Source organism: Ursus americanus, chromosome 7 (assembly GCF_024610735.1).
Source record: "Ursus americanus isolate L20-20 chromosome 7, mUrsAme1.1.p, whole genome shotgun sequence".
Lineage (NCBI taxonomy): Eukaryota > Metazoa > Chordata > Mammalia > Carnivora > Ursidae > Ursus > Ursus americanus.
This window is the reverse complement of record NC_142133.1, coordinates 77518881-77541323: the sequence shown is the minus strand read 5'-3', so window position 1 is coordinate 77541323 and position 22443 is coordinate 77518881. Positions and strand designations below refer to the sequence as shown.

Here is a 22443-nt window from a genome sequence, read left to right as displayed (position 1 = left end):
CCTCGTATCCTGGTGGGACTGAGAGCTTCTGATCTCTTAGATGCCCCGCTCATCAGTTTGACCTTACTCTTCCAGATTTCCTTTTCAAAAAATTACAAAAGTAGTACATGTGTCTTTAAAAAATGAAGAGAAATAAGGAAAATGAGAGGAATTTGAGAGTAGGAAGGTTGTGTCTTCTTCCCCTTGGTCCCGCCACCAAGCTAATCCATCCCCCAGATCCCCCGTGATCGGTTTGGTTCTGTCTCGATGTACTTAAAATCCATTTCCACTCTCCCCACGCCCCCCAACACGTACGCGCACGCCTACATTATTTAGTAATACGTCTTTCTGCTTCATTACATGTGAGATTTACCTCATTCTCCAGTGTGGCACACGTCGTATAATGTGGATAAACCGTGCTGTATTTAGCTCGTCCTCTGTGATGCATGGAGGAGGGAGTTTCCTGGTTTCTCTGTTTCCAAGACTGATGAACTAAGCACTTACATGAGTGTTTATTATGTATGATGAGCCTATAAATAAATGAAGAAGGCCCACACATGCAGGGAGGGACTGCTGCAAAGTGGATTCCCGGAAGCAGAATTGATGGTCCGAGGATGAGTGCATTTGAAGAGCTGATCGATGGGCCAGATTGCCCTCTGCAAAAGCGCGCCCCGTCCGCAGTCTGGTAGACGGTGTGTGTGCCGGTCCCTTCCCCGCCAGCCTCGCCGCGGCTGACCTCTTGTCGAGAAGGGCGAATCCACTGAGGAGCTGCCTGGACTTGGACGACACTGAAAATCGCATCTATTTTTAGTTGGAAGAAGCCCTCATGAGTCAGGATACCGAGACGCTCACAGCCTGAATCATTTTGGGCTTTAGAACATAAATCTCCTTTTCTTACTGTACGTTTAAAAAAAAAAAAAAAGGGCACAGTTGCATTTTTTTTTTTTCCCCCAGAAAAGATATCTCTTTGGGAAGTAAAGTAGGATAGCTTACCGGAGAACACCTGAGCGTTCTTGACTTTGATTAACGGGCGTAGGGAGAGAGGTTTGTCGGTGAGGGTCCGTGATGAGAGCTGACTACTTCCCGTGTTTTCAGTTTGGTTGAAAGGAAGGAGCTTGATCTGTGTTAATTCACTGAGTTCGGTGTGTGTCCAGCACTGAGTTTTCTGCATCGGACGGGCCAGGATGTTCAGAGCTTCTAGAGCAATCGGCACAAACACGGTTCGGCCGTGGTTTTCGGGGCCTGTGCTGAGCGCCTCCAGGCGGAGCTGCGGGCTCCTTTCCCTGCCCTTATTTCCGAGTTTCTCCCCAGACCTTCTTGCTCTAACCCAGGCTGCATTCTACCCTCCACGCTTCGTTTTCCATCTTCCCATCTACGCCGAGACGATGGCTTCTGCCTGACATGCCTCTACCTCTGATTTTTGCCTCCACATTGTTCGGCTTGTGATGTCCAGTGCAGATGCCGTAGTCCTTACGATGCCTTCCCAGGCCAGAGTTGGCAACCCCCGGGCAGCTCTTCCCTCCTTACCGAGCTCTTTGTGGACACCCAGGGGCTCGGCCTGGCTTGTTGGAGCGGTAGCGCAGGTGGGGCTCGCTGTGACGCTCCTGGGGCTGTGGGTTCGAGGGAACCCCCCATCCTGGCAGCAGTCCACGTGCTTCCTCCTCCAGGGCCCTGGGCGGCCGCTGAGGGACAGGTAGGGACTCAGGACTGGTCATGGTGGGGGCTCCCTCTTCTTGTCACGAGTCCAGGTCATTCTTTTGATGTCCTCCTGTGATTGCCCACAGGCCTAGGCCTAGGTAGAGAGAGGTTTAGCGTGCTGAAGTACTAGGAACGTGATGCCGTTTACTTCAGGATTTGGGGACCGATCACTCTGTCCTCACTCTGCTTTTTTCTGAATTTAGGCTGCACTTAAATTTTAAGCCCTGAGGTATTTATCTAATGGAAAAACCAGTCCTGCAGATAGCCTCTTGCCTGAAAACAACAGAGAATGAGGGCAACTTATTTATTTTTTGCCAAATGTAATTACTTGTTTGAATACAGTCAGCTGTGAGAAATTATCTGTAGAAATTATCTGAGAAATTATCTGATTGTCACCTTGTTCATCGAGAGGGTAGAAATAGCTTGCTTGGTTATTGATAAAAAAGAAGGGGTAGGGTGCCTGGATGGCTCAGTCGGTTAGGCGTCAGACTCTTGGTTTCGGCTCAGGTCATGATCTCGGGGTTGTGAGATCGAGCCCTGCGTTGGGCTCCATGCTGAGCGTGGAGCCTCCCTGAGATTCTCTCTCCCCCTGCCCCTCCCCACCTCCTCACCTGCACACTCTTAGAAAAAACAAAAACCAACCATAGCAAATACAACTGGAAGACATGAACCCCCCCCCCCCACATTCGAGTGTGGTCAATAAGTATGAGGAAAGTAATGGACTGTTTCCTAAAATAGCTAGATCATTGAGCCAGTGGGTCTTTGGGGGCTAAATCTGGACAAAATTGCTCTGATTTTGCACCTTCATTGATGCATATTTTTGTATCGGTGTAACTAAGAACCGATGTGTGTACGACCATGTAGCGACAAGTGCTGGGAAGATGAGTCCGTCTGTGGCCTGAGGAGGGCGCCGTGTGAGGCCAGGGTGCTGAGAACGGAAATCCTCATTGGCCGACTCAATAGGATCTGTTCTCTCCCGCCCACAGGGCTTGCTCTCTCCTCCACCTGAGGTCCTCTTAGGTGACTGTGCTCATTACTGCCGCCGGTAGGGCTGAGGGGTCAGAGGGCCTGGGTTCTGAAGGTGACAGCCCTTAGCTCACCCTGGATGCACAGACCTCGTCCCCCACTCCTCATCTCTAAGATGGGAAAATTAGGCCAGGTGATCCCTGAGGTCCTGCCAGGCCAGAAGCACGGTGCGGTGGGTCGCAGGCGTGTGGTCACCAGGTTGTGGGCCATAGCGGGGCGAGCTTTTCCAGGCCAGGCCTCCGCGAGAGCCCCAGGATTGAGCAGACCCTGATCGCAAACCAGTCGCGCACCTGGGGCTGTTGTGAGTGCTGTATGGGCTGTGGGTGCCCCTCTGTCAGGGAGCTCGGGGTCCTGTAGAAGCAGATAGCACCCCTGTAATGAGGCAGCGAGGGGGGTGGGCAGTGAGATGCAGATTTCTCATACAGACGTGAGGAAGAAATTAATTCTGATTGGAGGGTCGAGGAATCCAAGATGGTTTCAATGAGAAGGAGGCCCTCGAGCTGAGCCTTGTTGGGTGAGCAGGGTTTCAAGAGAAGCACGCTTGTCACGGGAGGTGGGGTGGAGAACCAAGCCGGTGCGTTTTGTGCACAAAAGGGAGGCTCCAGGCAGGGGACCTTGGAGGCCGAGCTGAGCACAAGTCTGAGTTTGGCATAGAGCCTTCCATCCTTAAGGGAGCAGGCGATTATCCTTCCCCTAGGCCTGCAAATGGGGCGACAGAGGTCCTTTATTCTACAATAGTGCTCCCAACTGAGGGCGACTTTAGCCTCCAGGGGCCCATGGCAATGCCTGGAGACGTTTCTGGTTGTCCTGTCTGGTGCATGTCACGGACACCTAGCAGGTGGAGGCCAGGGATGCTGCTAGATGTCCCACAGTGCGGCATTACGGGGCTTCCACCCTGCCCCCCAACAATTACTTATCCAGACCAACATGTCAGTAGTGGAGAAACTTTAGCTTAGAAGCTTATCTTGGCAAATAGCCCCAAAGATAATCTTTCCAACCTCTTTTAATATCGGTCTGCGCCAAGGGTTTTAAGAGAGATACAGAGGCTGGGACAGATGGAGAAACTGTTAGGGCGAAGCCTGGACTTGGAATGTTCTTTCTTTTTGGCTCTGGTATTTCCCCAAGCCCTGTTGCAGTTGCTGAGATGCGGGAGGGGTAGACGTGGTCCGTGTGTGTTGCATTCCACCTTTGCTGTTGAGGGTAGGTTTCCTCCTGTATTCTATTCCTGAAGGACAGGGCTGGGCCGGCCCCACGTGTGTCCTGAGGCCAGCCTGGGCCCAGGGCGGGAGTGTCCCCCGGGGGTGCGTTGACGGGAGGAGCGGATCCTGCCCTTCTGAGTGAGGGGTCTTACCCCCGAGCGGCTCCCTTGACAGTCAGCTCTGGTGACTTGGTGCCACTTGAGCATTTGATGGGATCACAGATGGTTTTCATGGGGGCGAAGGTTCTGCCACCAACAAGCATTTCCCCGCCGAGGACGTCTTCAAGCTGATTTTCCAGCCAAGGTTAATAACGGCCTTTGAAGCAGAGTGCTTGCACGGTGAGAACCAGGCAGTGGCTTGATCAGACCATGAAATGTATTTGAAAATCAAGTTTTGAATAAAATTAGCGTCTCAAGCCCCTGCAGGTGGCAGCTTTTAGGAACTTTGATGTGAAGAGCTATAAACAGAAATAGTGGAGTTTTTTTTTTTTTAAAGATTGCATTAATTAGACAGCTAAAATACAAAGATGTTTAATTAAAAAGGTTGCCTGATTTTCAGATACATCCCTGTATTTCAAACAAGCTGGTATTTCTCGATTCTCTTTGTCTTAAAACTTTCCCGTTTCCTGGTTTTGAAGAACATATTCATTAAGCAAGCGTAGAGACGGGTTCCTTGACCAGCATCAGATATCCGTGGTGGACCAGTAAGCCGGGTTGGAAGTGGGTAGTTTGTATTCGCTCATGCAGCAAATATTTACTAAGTGTCAGTGACTTGCCGAGCACTGTTTTTGGCCCTGGGGTTACAGCCAGGAATGAGACAAAGTCCCTGCCCTCGGGGGACTTATGGATTCACCAGAGATATGGTCAAACAAGGAACTATCCTCTCCTATTAGTGATGAGTGCCGGTAGGAAAAATAAAGTGCAGCAAGGGTTTAGTGCCTGGAGTTAGGGTAAGAGAGGGTGTGTTGTATTTAATAGAGGGGCAAGGGAAGGGTCCTCTGGGGAGGTGATGTCTGAGCAGAGACCTAGGTGAGGGGAGGGAGGGAGTGAGCCTGAGGTGTGGGGAACAGTGTTTCAGGCAGGAGGAAGAGCGCGTGTGGGTGCCCAGCGCAGGAATGAGCATGGTGCCTCACAGGACTGGCAGGAGCACCTGCTGGTAAGAGGGAGTGAGGGAGCAGATGGGGTTGGAGAGAGGGGCGGGGACCAGGTCTTGCCTGCCTTGTAGGTCATGGCAGAGAATTTGGATTATATCCGAGGGACCTAAGAAGGTTCTGGAGGGTTTTGAGCATGATGTGAGTGGGTTCTGAGTGTTCTTTCTGTGTGCAGACTTGGTGTGGGGGGCCGGGAGCTGATTCAGGCTGCCGCAGGAGGAGAGGCAGGAGGCCCTGCCCCGGAGGTGTGGACGAGGGCTGTGGTGGTGACAGGGGACTTGAGGGGTGGTTTGGGTCCTTGTTGGGGTGGAATGAGGGGACCTGCTGATGTGACGGGGCTGGGGAGGTGGGGTTGTGAGGAGAAGTAGAAACCCAGGTAGTCCTGAGGTTTTGTCCTCACACCTGGCCAACGAGAGCGCCCCCTGCTGAGTGGGGAGGTCGCAGCAGGAGCGCCTGTGCATGTTTGGCTGTGGGTGCATCACGTGGGGGGTTCTGTTCTGTGCCCCATGAGTAATGGGGGGTTTGCAGCTGCACGTGTTGGCCTGGAGCTTAAGAGAGGGGCCTGGACTGGAAGTATAAATTCAGGAGACAGCCATGTATAGATGGTGTTTAAAAATGTTGAGTGTATTTTATTTACTCCAATATATGGAGACTATTACCATTTAAACAGGTAATCCATAGAGAATTTATTAATGGGATAGATCTTCTATTCTGTTTTTATAGTAAGCCTTTGAAACATGGTTTATATTTTATATTAATAGCACATCTCATTTTGGACACTAAGATTTCAACGGTTTAAAAAAGTGAAATGTAATCCTAATAAAGCAGGAAAGTCGTGTTTAACAGAAGAATGATCCTGTGATCGGTTTTTCTTTGCCAATACTGCTGACACCCAAAGCATGGGGCTGTCACATGGAGCAATTCCAGAATTCTCTATAGAGACCAACTGGGTGTCTCAACAATTCAATTCACGTCTGACCCCAACTACCCAGAGGCAGGGTAGACCCTACAGGTTAGGGGCTCAGGCCCACAAGACAGCTCCCACTTCAGACGCCAGCCGCAAGTAGGAGGTCCCTGGCTTACCCCGACTTTTGCCCCACTTGGCTTCAAATCAGGGGTCCCCCCCACCCCTTGTCAGGCTTAATAATGTGCTGTAATGGCTCATGGAACTTAGACAAACACTCCAGTTTATTCTAAAGGATACAAACGAACAGCCCGATGAAGAGGTACATAGGGCAAGATCTGAAAGGGTCTCACTCCATGGGGTTGGGGTGTGTCCCAGCATGTGGATGCGCTCACCTACCTCTCTGAACCCTGAACCCCATTATTTAGGATTTTTGTGGAGGTTCATTATGTGGGCATGATCGATTAAATCATTGGCCATTGGTGTTTGGGTTCAATCTCCAGCCCCTTTCCCAGTATTTGTGTGTCTGGGGGTGGTCGTGGGGTTGAAACTTCTAACCCTCTGGTTGCATGGTTGGTTCCTATAGCAACGAGCCCCCCTCCAAGGACCGCTTCATTAGCATAAACTCAGGTTGGAGGGAGGGGCTTGTTTCAAATAATAAATGACCTGTCACTCAGGAAATTCCAAGGGCTTAGAAGCTCTATGCTGGGATCCGGGGATGAAGACCACATATATCTGTATTATATCACAACATCACCGGTATGGTACATCGCTTTGGTTCGGATGTGGCATTTAGAGCCTTCGGGGAGTGGGTGCGATCCCCTAGGGACCTAGGTGCTGAGGAGGACAGAGCCCCTGGACCCCAGGATTGTGCACATAGAGCCTGGGTAGAGACAGAGCCAGGGGACCTGTGTGGGAAGCCGAGGGATGGAGGTGTCCAGAGGAAGGGGTGCTGCCCGGAAGTCTGTCACATGAGAACTGTGGCATCGCAGGGACCTACGGGGCCAGCAGGCTGGGGAACAAGTCTGCTTGGAGCGGGTTGATGGGGCGAGATGTGCAGCCAATGCAGATACATAGCCCTTTGAAGGAGTTTTGCTGCCAAGGGAACGGGGGAATGGGATTTGGTCTGGGGAGAGGGAAGACCTTTGGTGGCAGTGGTTATTTTTAGGCGAGATGAGAGAGGGTGGAGTATGTATTTATGTGCTTACGGGAATTATCCAGCCCCGGGGAGACTCTGATGGCGTGTGTAAGGGGGTGGGCTCGGTCCTGCTGTGAGGTCTGTGAGCTGGCAGGTAGTGGGGCCCTGTGCAGGGAGCGGCGTGGGTACAGGTAGGTTGGCCAGTTGGCACAGAGCCTCAGTTTCCCTAGCAGTAAAGAGGAGGGAAATACCTATCGAACGAAGTTCCCATGAGGATTAAACCAAGTGAGGGAAGTGAAAGTGCTTAGTAAGGGACAGTGAAACACATTCAGGCTTCGTTCTCAATGCAAAAGAGTATTTTCTAGAATGCGGCCTTCTGCTGGCGAGGGATGCTTGCAGCAGTGCCGTTCTGGGTGAAACATTCAGGTTAAGGCTTGCGAATGCAGAACCTTCCCGTGGTGTGATGCCATGACACGCGAATGCTTTGTCTCTCTTTCAGAAACGGCTACAAGTTTCTCTACTGTTCTGCGCGGGCCATCGGGATGGCGGACATGACGAGGGGCTACCTGCACTGGGTCAACGAGAGGGGCACGGTGCTGCCTCAGGGTCCCCTGCTGCTGAGCCCAAGCAGTCTCTTTTCGGCCTTGCACAGGTATGGCCACCGGAGCTGCAGGTCAGTCCAGGCCCCCTCTCCTCTTCCCGGGAAGTGTTGGTGAGAGGAGCCTGTCCACTGCTCTGCTGCAACCCCTATTCCTGCCCCACTGTGGGCACCAGAAAGTTCACCCTAAAAAGCAGGTCTGGCTCCATCATCCTGGCCACACCCTTCATTAAGCTCATCCTGGCTCTCAGGATCAAGTCCAGATTCACTAGCTTGGCTCACGTGACTCTTCCTGACTTCCCCCTGCCCTTCTTTTCAGTTTTTAAAACTCAGTCACACTGACCTGACCCCATTTTTCCAGAACAGTGTTCTCTACTTCAAGCCTGTGCACCTGCTGTTCTCCCTTTGAGGACGGCTGCCCCTGCTGGTGTGTCCGGGCTGAGTCCTAATGACTCTGAGAATCAACTTGCTTTCCATCTAATCAGGGAGCTGGGCTGGGTCAAGCAGCCCCTCCACCCGCCACCACCACTTACCTGGCCCTTGTCTCCCAGGAAAGTTGTCCTTCCTGGGAGTTCTGGTTACGTGTTTTGTTGTTGTTGTTTTTAAAGATTTCATTTATTTATTTGAGAGAGAGTGATAGCAGGAGTGGAGGGGAGAGGCAGAGGGAGAGGGAGAAGCAGACTCCCTGCTGAGCAGGGAACCCGACGCAGGGCTCGATTCCAGGACCCTGGGATCATGACCTGAGCCGAAGGCAGACACTTCACCGACTGAGCCCCCCAGGCTCCCCTCTGGTTTGGTTTCTGGTCCTCTGCCATCACTGGCCGATGTCCGCTTCCCCTCCTCCTTTCGCCATCACAGCCACATCCAGAGAAGTCACGTGAAACTTAGTCTGGACGCCTGGGCTGGTAGAGGAGAAGACGGGGCTTCTCTGCACCTTGCGACCCAGGGCAGTTTCCCAGGCTGCTATCAAAACATCATCTAGTGTGGTTATAACGGTGTCGGTTCTGCCAAAGGCTGGTTCTAAGTATCATGCAATTCTGTCTTTAAGACCCAGTGAGAGGCTCTGGCAGGATTTTGCCTCAGTTTGAGGACCAGCTTAGCCGCTTGCTGCCGCTCACTGTGCAGACAACAGAAAAATCCAGATGGGCCCAAAGCGCCATGTTGGTTCCTGGGTAGTTTTCTTCAGCTCTGCGGATACCTTTTCCATCGCAGCTTTGTTTTGTGTGATTTGTAATTTTTTTCTTGTAGTAAAAGATCTCACACTGAAACTTGCACATTCTGGGGAGGAAATTCAGGCCAACCTCTGGATGCCATAGTGTTTTTTAAGTCCTGAGAGCTGGCCTCACAATCCAGACGTTAATGAAATGGGGTCCCTGACGTATGTCGACAGTTCGTAGCAAGCTACTCATTATCACGTATCAAGTACTGAGGATTTGCAGGGTGAGACAAAACGTAGACATTATTACTTCGATCTCCCACCACTAAATACACATTTAAGGCGAGCTTTTTCATTTTTTTCTCATTGAAATACCACTCTCCAAGATCTATCAGAAGTGACCGATCTTGGACAGTGCGGAATTATTAAACCAAACAAGGACGCCTCCCAGCGTGTGTTCCCTCTCAGGAGCCGGAGGGGCTCCTGACAGCCTTGGCCGACAGCCTGGTCCTTCCAGCTCCACATTCTGGCCGGAGCCGTCTCTGTGTGTCAGCCGTCGTCCTGCAGAGCTTCTAGAATTGACGGGCACGTCTGCCACGAGCCAGAATGACCTTCGCTAGCAAGACGCTCTCACTGGGGGCACTTCTGAGGTTACTGCCTGGGTCTCGCCTGGAGTGAAGGCGAATGAACCCAGTGGGCGGAGCACAGTCGGCAGGTGGGGACGGGGAGCCCCAGGCTCCGATGCCGCCTGGCGACTGGCTGGTGGTGTGACGAGCCGGAGCGTCTGTCTGCTGAGTCTGCGTCCTCAGCTGCCGAATGCGAGGCCTGGGTTAGATGGTCTCAGGTGTCCCCCTTCAGCCCGAAATGCTATGGTTCTAGGAAACATGTCTGAGAGAAGTTGAGGCCATCTGTTTCCCACACCTCACCTTTTGGCTCAGGAGCTTCTCCTTTTAAAGTGGACACTGGCTTTGAGTCTTCGTTCCCTGACCTCTTCTGTGGAGGCAGGGCTCTTCAGATCGTGGTCCCAAAGCCCCTGTGGTGTGGCACCCGTTCCTGATACATGTGGCTCAGTCTTGTGGCAGTGGGGGGGGGGGCGTCTCACTGATGACAGGCAGCTCACCTCTGCCAAGTCCCAGCACTGGGTATCCTGGCAGGTGTGCAGTTCTGGAGTTTGGCAACAACAGAGGCTGGCCTCTAGCTCTGGGAAGGAGGATGCCGTTTCACCAGGACCCTCATTTTCCCTTTGGGGTTTTCCGAGCTGCTCTGAGACTCGGATCAATGATGCTTCGTTGTTTGCTGGAGTAAAATTACCTCAAGGGTGAGTCAGGACAGGGACTGTTTGTACATGCGGGTCACCGAAGACCTAGGCTGTGCCAAGGGGCCGATCTGGCAGCGGTCCTCACTGCTTCCTCCCGGCGTACCTCACTGCCCGCAGGGAGCCCAGCACTGGCGGCACGGGGCCGCGGGGTGCTTCCTCACTGGCACTGCTTTCCTGGTGTCTGTGCACGCAGACACCCTCCTCCCCACCTGCCACACTCACACACTCGTGCCCAGGGCGTGTGCTTGAGTGTGTGTGTGTGTGAGAGAGAGATTGAAATAGAAGCAGGTAGCTGAATTTGGATGCTTTCCCCTGAATGGACTGAAGTTTGAGACTCATCATCATACCCGTGGGTCCTGAGATACAGACCGTAAAACCCTTTTAGTTAAGTTTAGCGAAGGCTCTGGAGGCCACGGAAGTCAGTGCAGAGCCAGGACTAGCCCTGGGGTCTTATGACACTGAGGCTAATAGTCTACCAACACCACCACCACCACCACCATCATCTAAATTACACTTTGAGTTTGTAAAATACATGTGAGGTATAAATGATAAATAGTGAACACCAGGGTACCCACCATCCAGTTAAAGCAAAAGGTCAGGTCGTTCCGTTTGAAGCCCTGGTCCCTCCCATCCCTCCCACTGACGGTAGACACTCTCCCTGAATCTTGGGTTAATCTTTCCCTGCTCTTCGGGACAGTTCTATTGCATATATCTGAGATCCTGACCAACATGCTTAATTGTGCACCTGTGTGGACGATAGGTAAACGTCTCCTGTGTCCTTCTGCAGCTTGCTTTTCTCGCTCAACATCACGTTCCCGTGACTGTTGAGCAGAGCTGTGACTCGTTGCTCTTACTGCCGTGTGGTCTCCTGTTGTAGGGTGACCGCCGCTTATCCACCCTACTACGGATGGATACTTGGGTCGTTTCCAGTGTTTTACCATTAAAAGCAGCGTTTCTCGTGTTTCTCGTGTGTCTGCATGGGCAGTAGTTCCTCCAAGGTACACACGTAGCCTTGGCATTGCTGGCCATAGAGGACACACATATTCAGCATTGTTAGGTCATTCTGAACCATTTTCCAAAGTCGTCGAACCAGCTTAGGCTCCCACAGTGGCGTACAAGCGCTCCCCTTGCTCTGCTCTCTTGCCAACACGTCGTCAGCCATTTATATGTTTGCTAGTCCGGTGGGTGTGAAATGCCGCTCTTCGCACGTTTGTGGGCCCTTTCGGCTTCATCTTCTGTGGAGTGCCTGCTCAAGTGTTTTCCCAATTTTCTTTTTGATTTGTGTGCGTGATGGATTCTATATCCATAGCCTTTCTTATGAGCGTTGCAAAGAGCCTTCCCCAGTGTATGGTTTGTGATGAACATAAATTCTTCGTTTCACGTGCTTGAACATATCATTTCCCCTGTAGTTCGTGCGATTTGTGTATTAAAAAGGGCTTCCCTGGCTGTGGGCATGAAATGAGGCTCCTCTGTTTTATCCGAAGGTGCTGCCTTTCACGTTTGGTGTGTGATCCACGAGGGACTGATTGTTGCCTGTCGAGTGCGGGAGGCCCTTTTCCTTCTTTCTTTTGTTTCCCTTCTAGGGATGTTCAGTTGTCCCAGCATCATTTACTGAAACGATGGCCCATTTCCTCCTGCTTTGAGTTGTCATTGTGCTCATAAATCGAGTGTCTGTAAGTGTGTGACTTGGTTTCTGGCCTTTGCTCTTCTGTGTATTTGTGACGATCAAGTTTTATAAAAACACACAGACAAAATCGTGTCGAGGGGTTGAAATTGCAGTGAACCTGTAGATGAGTTTAAGGAGAGTCAGTATCTCCTTGTAATTTTGAGTCTTCCAATTCACTTCTACGGTGTGTTTTTTCATTTAGGTCTTTCCTAATATAGTTCAATAAAGTTTATAATTTTATCCATAAAAGTCTGGCAATCTTCTATTAGGTTTATTCCTAGACGTTTAAAATTTTTGATTTCTATTTACAGAATTATATTTTTACCTGTTTGTTTCTTCTGATGCATGAAAGTGCAATTGATTTTTATACATTAGTTTTTTTGTATACTGATTTTATAGCCAACAATCTTATTGATCTCTTATTAATGATGATAATTCATCTGCAGATTCTCTTTTTTTTAATGTATTTTTTGTGTGTGTGTGAGTAGTGACAGTTTCCTTTCTTTCCTTTCCAATCCTCATAACTATGTCTTCCTTCCGTCACCGTGCCCGCGAGGACCTGCCGCGCAGTGTTGGGTTGAAATGGTGGTAGTGCCACCTGTTTTTTCACTGTTAACGGGACGTTTGCTGTGGGTGTGGAGTATTCCCTGCTATTCCAGGTTTAAGTTTTTTCATCTTGATTGGGCTCTGAATTGTATCAAATGCCCTGTCTGTGTCTATGAATATGGTATGTTTTCTCCTCCTTTAATCTATTAATGCGTTAGACTACATTCATTAGTTTAAGGATTGAACTACTCTTGCATTCCTGGAATAAGATTTTTGTGCTTTGCTACCGTCAGTTTGCATATGCATATTTATTTAGGATGTTTGCCCTGACATTCGTGAAGGAGATTGGTCCACACTTGGCTCATGCTTTTCTTCTTTTCAGTTTTGTTTTTGAGGCTATGTTAGCCTCATAAAACGAGTTTGGAGATGTTCTCTCTTCCGCATCTGGAATTCTTTGTTCCTTGGATGACTGGTGGAGGTCTTTAGTAAAATCACTTGTCCTTAGCATCTTGTTTGTGGGAAGACTTGAAAGTACGGATTCACCCTCTGTGAATTTAAAAATAGTTTGATGCTAATGAAGCTTCCCGTCTCAAGCTGATCCATTATTTATTTATTTGTTTTAACAGAGAAGTGATTGAGAAGAAGCCGGAGAAGTTTAAAGTCCAGTGTTTGACCGACATCAAAAACCTGTTTTTTCCAAATACAGAACCCTTTTATGCTGCTTTTGGAAACCGACCGGCTGTAAGTACTAGATTGGGTAGATAAGAGCTCTTGAAATTACCGCCTTTTCTGATAGGTGTCATCTGAAAGGTGGGTCTTGACTCCGTGGGGAGCCAGATTCCCGTCCCGCTAGAAATAGCTGTAAGGAGATTGTCTAATTATCTCATGGCCTCTAGTTTTCTTTAAAGATTGGCTAGTGGGTTTCAGTCTGAAGCTTGAAATGTGGGACTAGAAACTTCAAATTCCAAACCACTTGCTAATTTAGTAGAACAAGTACCTAGAATAGGATTAGACCCTTTCTACCGGAAGGGAACCACAAGGCCAGGCCTTAACAGCATGGGGAAATTTGGCATCGCAAGTTTTCAGAGCGTTGTTGCATACGGCAAAAGTGGCGCTTTGAGGTTTTATGTGCACTGCCCAAATTCACAGGAGAGTTTAACATTCTGGATAACATAGTTGGATACTAGCTTCCCAGTAAGAAAGTTCCCCTTTTGAAACTCCTGCCTGAGAAAATGGGTCAGAGAATAGCCTTAAGGGACGTAAGAATTGCAGGGGGGTGTGGTAGCTTGTTTACTCATTAGCTCAGCTCTTGAACGAATGAGCGCACAGTGGCCCCGAGGGGGAAACTGATTTAATAATTTCACGTCCAGAGATACTTTTTTCTCTACACTATTTGGAAATAGAGCTCTGGTTAGTGAAAATTTTATAAATCTGCATCAAATCTGAAATATCCCATATTTGTGTTTATAATGCCTTTTTTCCCCCCTAATTTATACTTTCCCAAACACAGGATGTGTATTCATATAAGCAAGTAGGAGTGTCTTTGAACAGAATATTCACTGTCAATCCCAAAGGAGAACTTGTGCAGGAACACGCAAAGACCAACATCTCCTCGTGAGTACCGTGCACATTCTGTGGGACGGCTGTGACCTTGCGCGCTTCGAGTCTCGGTCTTGAAATATGATGGTTTACGGTTTACACTCCGCCTTTTTGTCCATTGTTGCCTTTATTTCCATCTTTAATTCCTGCAAAGGAAATATAGTTTAACTCCTGGTATTTTGTCCAAAACGTAAGTTTTGGACAGTCTGCATTAAATCAGGCCCCCTCTGGGTCAACAATTTAAACTGGTGGTTAGGGTCTGCTCCTGAGTGGAATTGAACGCATTTCAAAACCAGTGGTTTAGATTTGCCAAGTGAGGACTGAAAGTCTAGCGTGCAAATTGGAAATGTAACCAAATTGAAATAATCATGTGAAGCTGTATTTACGGATGAGAAACTTCTGTGTGTCTTCACACACTGACCTGCCACGCTGCTCTCACCAGAAGTCGTAAGAATTCTTCTCGTGCTTGTGGTGGAAGCTGAGTCGCCCTGGGGCAGGGGGCTGAGCCGGGCTCCTGTCTGAAAGGAGGCAGCCTGGCTGGCTGTGGAGTCTCCCTGGACTTCGGTGTGCCTCTGTCTGGCTTCCTAACGTGGGAGGGTGGAGAACGTTTCCTCAGACCTTGGGTTGGTGAGCGTTGCCCACCGGGCGACACCAGGCAGACGGCTGTCCCCCTGCCGTGCCTGATTCAGAGGCTGCGCTGTCTGGCCCCGAGTGACCCCGGGGGGACTGCAGGAGCCCACCTCACGGGCAGGAGTTGAACTGGGGGTTTGGTTCCAGCGGCTTCACAGGCACCCCCAGTGGTTTTAGGCAGATGAGAGGTTTAGGTTCCTCCGAGAGCACACTGTCACTTCCGAGATGATCCTTATGCCCGTTCAAGCTTGCTTTAGCCTAAATGGGGGGCAGTTGTAGGCGGGAGGGAGCGCTGGGGCCTGCCCCACATGCCTCCATCCCCCAGTCATGCGTGTTCCTAAGCAGTTCTCAAGATACGCGGGGGGAAAGGAGGATGGAGCCAAGAGCCTCCTCCGTCCTTCAGAAGCCGGGGCAGCGCCGGGCACAGCAGGCACAGACTGAGGCTTACCCTGGCCACGTTCGGAGTGGCCCCCCCGCAGCATCGGGGGCTCCTGTTTCCCACGTGAAAGGGTTCCCTGGGCTGGAGAAGGTCTAAGAGATCTCTTTTTAGGGTCAGAAAGCACCCGAACTGATGAGACACTGCCCTGAAAGGGCAGCAGCCCCGCGGCAGGTCTGTCACAAGGGACGTGGCAGGAGGGGTCCCAGCCCCCGCGAGGGTTTACCCCAGAGGCCTGTGGGCTTATCCCATCTGCTGAGACTCGGGGGTTCAGGCGCCTTGGCCCGGGCTGGATCTCCGTGTGGGAGGAACTTGGCGCCTTGTCGTCTCGTGCCACGCCAGGACACGAGGCCCTTCCTGGGGGGCAGTGCCCCTCCGTCCCCCGGAGAGCACATGCTGTCTCTGGCACCAGACTCGGGACGGTCATTTCAGATCCAGGGACACTGTGTCTGAGAAATCAGATGGATAGCGGCCCGCGGGGACGGGGGTGTCCGCGCTCACTGCCGTGGTTTGTGACTGTCCGTGTGGGAGCTCTGTTTGCTCCCAAGGGCCTGTGTGCGAGAGGGGTGCAGAGGGGGCCCGGCCAGCACCCAGGGCACTCGGCAGTTTGGAGCGGGTGCCTGCCACACACCCTGATGACGCGCTCTGAGCGGCTCCCCACGGGGCGGGGTGCCTCCCAGAGCCACAGAACTCAAACAAATAGGTCTTCAAGCCAGGAGGTATTTTAAAAATTTGTTTTAATCCCCAGGAAAGACGTAATTCTTGCTTGTTAGGGGAGATTTTCCTCATTCTGTGCAAGCACGATGTTCCTCATAAGCCCTTCGGGGGTCCTTTATTAAATACACACTCTCATCCTTAGTTAATAAGGTATTCGATGCCTCAGAACATGCTAATTCCTGGAGTTTGTTTCGAAAGCACTTTTTGGTTTTTAGCAAATTGGAACTGGAGAGGGACCCCGTGACTGTCAGGGAGGACTCTGGGGACGTGTGGAGAGGCCTGGGCTTGTCAGAATTTCTGGTTGGAGGCGCCCGGAGGTCTGAAAATGCATGTTCAATACAGCAACTTTCTTTTTGTAGTATGGGCCAAAGAGACAAAGACACAACGTCTTCTTGAGAATACGCAGAAAATGGAGGGAGAGAATATTGCGGGGAACGTTGAGAAACACTCGTCTAGTCCAACTCCGTATTCCATAAAGATGAAGGGCCTGAGGCCCAGAGAGGGCAAGACACTTGCCCAAGGTTACACAGCAACCTTGGTGTGGGAGTGGATCCCAGGTCTCTTGTCCCTCGTGCCAGCTAAGGCTTCTTCCCTGAGGCTAACAATCAGCAAGGGCTAATGTTAATGATGGACGTTGAATAAATTCACTGAGCACCAAATCTGCGTCATTTTATGCCGCATACGTTTTTTTATTTAACTCTCATGTGGACACAGGGGCAGTTTTCCTTTCCTTTACAGTTGAGGAGATTGTGGCTTAGAGGGGATGAAGCCGTTTGCCCAAGGTCACTCAGCCGGTAAATGGCAGAGCTGAAGGTCAAGTCTGTGTCTCCTTAGCAGTCTCTGATGCTCCAACACACACTTTATCTGTGGTTCTTCCCCCCCCCCCCCCCCCCCGGGGCTCGGACGGGAGCTCCAAGGCAGGCAGCTGTCCACTGCCATGCGGGTTTCCTCCCGTCCCCCAACTCGTGCTTGTCCCCCTTCTTCTGTCTTTCCTGCCAAGTCAGATTCCACCCGCCTCGCCCGTGGGGCCTTCTCTGACTCCTACTTGGACGCGTGTTGATTTCTTGTTAATTAGGGAGGAATTATTCGAGAACAACTGCCACCGCGTTATGCAGGGTAGTCTGTTCCCCGGGGCCGTGGATCTCTCCTCGCTTCCATGGACAGCGCAGGGGACCTGGCGGGTGTCCCGCTTGCCTGGGGGTCCCTCTGAGGCAATGACGTTGTCCATTCTCCCTCCAGGTACGTGAGACTCTGCGAAGTGGTTGACCACGTCTTCCCATTGCTGAAGAGAAGCCATTCTTCGGACTTCCCCTGCTCAGACACGTTCAGTAATTTCACCTTCTGGAGAGAGCCGCCGCCACCTTTTGAAAACCAGGACGTTCATTCCGCCTCAGCGTAAACCGTTGCGAGCAACCCGCTGACGTCATGTGAAGGCCGGCACCCCCGATTAAAGGATAGGTTCTGGGAGCCACAGAGCAGGAGCTCAGGAGCCCGATGTGCGGTCATTTGCTTAAGAGCAGAGAAATCTGAGGGGCGTTTCTGTCCCTTCCCTGTGCCCCCGGGGGTTGACATTTCCGAGTGAAACACGGAGGCGAGGCGTCGGGTGCATTCCGAGCCGAAGCCATCCCCGGGGGCGGCTTCAAGCCCGTCGCCGCGCTGCCCTGCCCCGGCCACTCTCGTGGGTCCTCACCGGTTCCTGGGCAGAGCTGGCCGCCAGGGGGGCCCGCCGATGACCGTTCCGTTGAGGCACGCCGGACGCGCGGGACTGTGGTAGAGGAGGGGCCCGTCTCCCTCTGTGGCCGTGGGTGCCACCTGTTCTGTGTGCGGCGGGAAGGCTGAGGGTCCCGCCACCTGCTCCGCGGGGTCTCTCCCCTCACCGTGCTGGCTCGGCCTGCGGTGTCTCCCTGCAGTATTTGCCGACGGGTCTGATGGTTAGGCCAGAAATAATTTAATTCCTCTGAGTAAAGATAACCTATATAGTTGGCATATTTCCCCCCATTTTTGTGGCCAAGGCTGGACTGTTTATGCCTTAATGCATCCGTGGCAGACATTTTATTTAGAATGTGCTTCGTCCGGCGCTCTCTAACTTTGCAATGCCTTAAATTCAGATTATAGGAAGCATTACTAGGGCAGTATTTGGAATGAGCTCGACACTCCGCCAGCTCCCTTCTCCAGCCGGGCGGTGCTCTAACCGTGGATTCGAACGGAGCTCGCGCCACGTGGTGATGGTGTCGATTTCTGTTGGGAGCTCTCGAAAGAAACTAGGTGGTTTTACGAAAATCGCTTCAAGACGTTATGTTCTTTGTAGATGCTCTTATTTATTACTTTGCTCAGATTGGGTTATTGTTATGAGAATTTTAGCCATACTCTTTCTATTAAAACTGTCATTAATACATTAAAACGATAGAGATGTGAGACTATCCAAAGAGCCTTATTCTGTATATCCCACAACACTGACCTTCCTTGGAGCTTATGGGTAATACTTTCTATTTTCCTTCACTTTTCCCGCTCGAATTAAGGGCAAGTGGATAAGTAATAATTCGAGTGACATTCTTTAAGTCGGCAGAAGATGATGATTCCTTGTTTATAAAACTGGCTTCTGGAGAGAACAGTTTGAAAAGTGAAAGAATTATTTTGGTAAAAGGTTTTGCTTTACTTTTTGAAGTATTATTTTTTTTAAAGAGTGTTTTACTCCAATGACTGCAACGCTTTCCTATTTAAATCGCATTGTTAGAGTCAGAACCTGCAACAGTTGAATGAAATTTTACTCTTTCTGTGAAAGAAAATCCAGAGGTGTTGCCTTCATTGTGGCTGGTGGGCTGTGTCAGCAAGGGCTGCCTTTACCCAGCGGTCTGCCTGGCCCTGCAGAGAGGCAAACGCGCGTGTGTTGTCCATCACAGACTTGTCTAGACTCGGAACGCGCATGCGCAGACTCCCTTTTGGAGGCATTCAAAATAATTAAAAGTAGTTCTGCCTTAACTGCTCTGGGCTTGTTCATTAGTGACCTTGAGTGGCTATGTTAATTCTGTCGTGAGGGTATTTTGGGGTGAACTTGAAGTGCTGTGAACTAAGCACGAGGTCACGTGCCTGCTGAGGCTGACCTCGTATGTCCTCTGCACTGGGGAGGATCCGGCTTTGAGGAGGGGTAGCGTGTCCCACGTCGTGGCATCCCGCGTCCCCTTCCTCGGGACGGCCAGCTGCAGTCACTCTCCGTGTGGACGTGGGAGAGCTTGCAACCCTCATTCCTGATTTTGAGGTCCCTTACACTGCTCCACACCGCTGCCGTCCGAAACAGAGCATGCCTTCCAGAAGGGGACACGCTCGGAAGTGTGTCACGTCCAGAGTGTGACCCCTGGGGGGGGGGCTGTAACATTCACACCTGCCTGGCGGCTTCTGAAAATGAGATTTGTACATGGCTGTGGGGCTGCCCTCGTGCATCTGTCAGCTGGTTTACCCGTATTTACACACCCGTTACCCAGTGACCCTGCGGTCGTGCGCTGGCGTGCTGCATCGGACCCCACGCTTCACAGTTGCCCTGTGGAAACGAGTCCTTCCACGTGACGTCATCACATGATCATCCCATGTGGTGAGGGAAACTAGACAGACCTGGTACATGGAAAATGATTACACCTTCAAAGGGAAATTCCCCTTTTCGAGTTCAGGTTGAGATCACCACTTTCCATTTTATTTACAATTCTTGATCTGTACTTGTATGTGCTGGCACAATGATCCCAATCACTGTATGCCCCATGGTGTCGTGCTGGCTGCAAAGCTAGAAAACATTGTAATAAAGGAGGTGGATGAGCGATTTCTCTGGAAATCAGGCGTGTGAATTTTAAAGTTTTTTGGGATGTTATTACGTTGTTTTCTAGTGCGTGATACCAAGCATTTTTTATGCTCTACTCAAAAGAAATCCTTAAGACTATGAACCGTTCAATATTTGCAATAAAAGAGCCAGTCTTTCCTGACGCCTTTGGTGCAGTATTGACTCTCCATAAGCACAGGGTAGGGGGGAGAGGGTGGCCAGGGGGGGCTGTGTCCGGAGCCCGTCCTCCTGGTGGAAATGGCTCGAGAGCAGAGTGGGCTCAGGTAAGTGTGGTACATGCAGGTTCCTCCAGGGCTTGGCCCACGATCGCTGTGTCACACAAGCAGGCTCTGGTCTGTGTTCTCGAGTGAGATAGTCAGGTGCAGCCACAAGAGGAGACACAGGAGAGGCTCAGGAACCCAAGTTCATTACACTCAGGTCCTTGACACGGGAGGCACGTCATGCCTTGCAGTGCCCGTGGGGAAGCACCAGGGTGGTCAGGAAGCAGAAGTGGCCAGAGGGAGGGGAGAGCCTAGGCCAGAGCCTTTCCTGGGGTTTCCAAAGGAGAGGCAGGGCAGGGCGGGGCAGGTATCCAGCTTGAATTATTTCTGCAGCCTGCAAGCTGGAGGGGTGGTCCCTGGCAGTCCAGTGCCCAGCCCCGGGCTGTTTAAGGCAGAGGAATGCTGCCTCCTGGGCGCACAGACCAGCTGGAGGAGGGCTGGGTCCGGATGCGTCGGTTGGCATGTTCCAGGGGCTGCCTCTGGAAGTGGCTAGCCCATCTCTCCCCCAGCAAAAAGGGTTTTAAGATGTCCAAACACTGTATATAATGCACAGAAAATAAAAGTATAAACTGCAGCTTCCCTTGCCTCACATTCCCTGTCCTCAATTTTTGGACTCTCCTCCGTGGCATAGAGTCTCATTCTTCTGGCTCATTTTTCTTCAGTTTTTATTTAAATTCCGGTTAACATACAGTGTGGTATTAGTTGCAGAGGTGCAATTAGGGGTTCCACACTCCCCTGCGGCACCAGGTGATCATCGCAGCGAGTACCTTCCTTCGTGCGGGGGCACCTGGCTGGGTCCCTCTCTCTTTTAAATTTTATGTGTTTAAGAGAGAGAGCAGGGGGAGGGGCAGGGAGAAAGGGACAAGCAGACTGCGCTGAGCACAGAGCCTGAGGCGGGACTTGATCTCACCCCACCCCCCCACCATGACCTGAACGGAAATCAAGAATTGAATGCTTAACGGATGGAGCCACCCAGGCGCCCCACTCACTTTACATTTTGAATGAATCAGTCAAAACCCTTGGCTAGTTCGCCCAGATGACTTGAGAACGGTCATAATTCCTATTGGTTTTGCGCATCGCCGGCATGCCCGAGACGTCCTGTTGATTTACCCGCATCAGCCGAAGTGTTTTGGGATACATGTGTAAGAGTATGGGTCCCTAAATGCATGAAAGACGGCTATCCGGGGCCCCAGGCTGAGCTGCTCGCGAAGCTAGAGCCGAGCAGGCCATCTGGGCGTCTCAGAGTTAATGCTTCTGTATCTTGAAAACAAAACAAGCCCCCTCATGCAGCTGAACAGATTTATTCCACCTCTGATTTCAGATTGTAGGCTCTTTTATCTGTAAAGTAAAAATCAGCATGAACTGGAGTCTCTGGCCCAGGGATCCCCACCTGCTCCCGCCCTTGGCCACTCTCCTCTCAGTGGTACCGCTAGGCCATGCTGTTTCCATTCGGTGCTGTAGGCAGCGTCATGTGTGCGGGAAAGCGAGTGCGGCAGCTTGAATTTCCCCCAATGTCTCAGCTGTAATCACCTGAATATTTAAAATACTTTCTATCTTGGTCTTCGAAATGGACACAGCCGGCCAGACTCACTGGCCCTTTCACTGGAGCCTGGGGAACAAGGACAGTGGGGCCAGTGCCCACCAGCGTTGGGCCCCAGGGTGCCCTTTCCTGTAAAAGGGAACGGCGCGGGGCTCTGGTGCAGCCCTGGGACATAGAGTTGTTGAGGAAAGTTAAGCAGGCCTCATTAAAATGAAAAGCCGAACTCCTTTGGATTCTGGATTTCCTGGTTGTAGCGGGAGTGCTGTTCTAAGCAGCTGTTCAGGAGAGCTGTGTCATATCACCCATCACTTATCCCTCTTCCTCCCTTTGTACGGCTGTACTTTGTCTTCAGACGGGGGCTGGCTGGGGGGGGTGCTGGGTGGGAGCGGGACTGCCCTGCTTCCATAAGCCTGGGGGTGGTGGGAGGACATCCGTCTCTGCACCAAACAGAAGTGCTCAAAATGCCCGTCGCGCCTTCCTCCTGCTTCTGACCCCCTTTTCCCTCTCCTGTTGCAGCCCGAAGTGGCAGGGCATCCCTGCTGGGCTGGAGAGGCTTGGTGCCCAAAGGAAACCTGAATATGACCCAATCGAAGTGGGCCCTGGAAGCCAGCAGGCCCCAAATGGCCACCTGGGGGCACAATCCGTTCTGGTTTGGAGGCACAGCCTTTAAAAACATTATCTGGGCTTGACAAAGGCCCCTCCCCGTAGTGCTAGTCTTGGAGACAAGCCAGGTGTGTTGAGGGCTGGTGGGGAGGGGGAGGAATGCCCTACGGGGACTGTTTGGGTGCCAAAGTGCCTCCAGTTGGCACTGCCCAAGGCCAGACATCACTAACCGGCTCGGAGGAGGGAGCCGTTTGTGGGTGGTTGTTGTGAAGGTCGAAGAACCGCTTAGATCCGTGGGGCTCAGAGCCTGCAGCTCCCGCACCAGAGGCTCGTTAGAAATGCAGCTTCTTGGGCCTGACCCCAAATCCCCTGCCCAGACTAGGGGCGTGGGTCCCACACCCCGGGCTAGTATGTCCTCCCCGGGATTCTGATGCAAGCTCAGGTTCCAGATGGC

The 22443-nt window shown here is 51.4% G+C and overlaps 1 protein-coding gene across 6 annotated transcripts in view; it reads left to right on the top strand.

The window, feature by feature from the left end:
- Positions 1-19728, top strand: part of LPIN1 (lipin 1) — a 130321-nt gene extending 110593 nt beyond the window's left edge. For all 6 annotated transcript variants that reach the window (XM_045775972.2, XM_045775971.2, XM_045775970.2 and 3 more), the window contains 4 exons: positions 7594-7746; positions 13005-13119; positions 13889-13992; positions 17000-19728. In XM_045775972.2, coding sequence (XP_045631928.1) covers positions 7594-7746; positions 13005-13119; positions 13889-13992; positions 17000-17159 — 532 coding nt within the window. In that variant the 3' untranslated portion in view covers positions 17160-19728. The remainder of the gene's footprint in view (positions 1-7593; positions 7747-13004; positions 13120-13888; positions 13993-16999) is intronic.
- The last annotated feature ends 2715 nt before the right edge of the window (positions 19729-22443 follow it).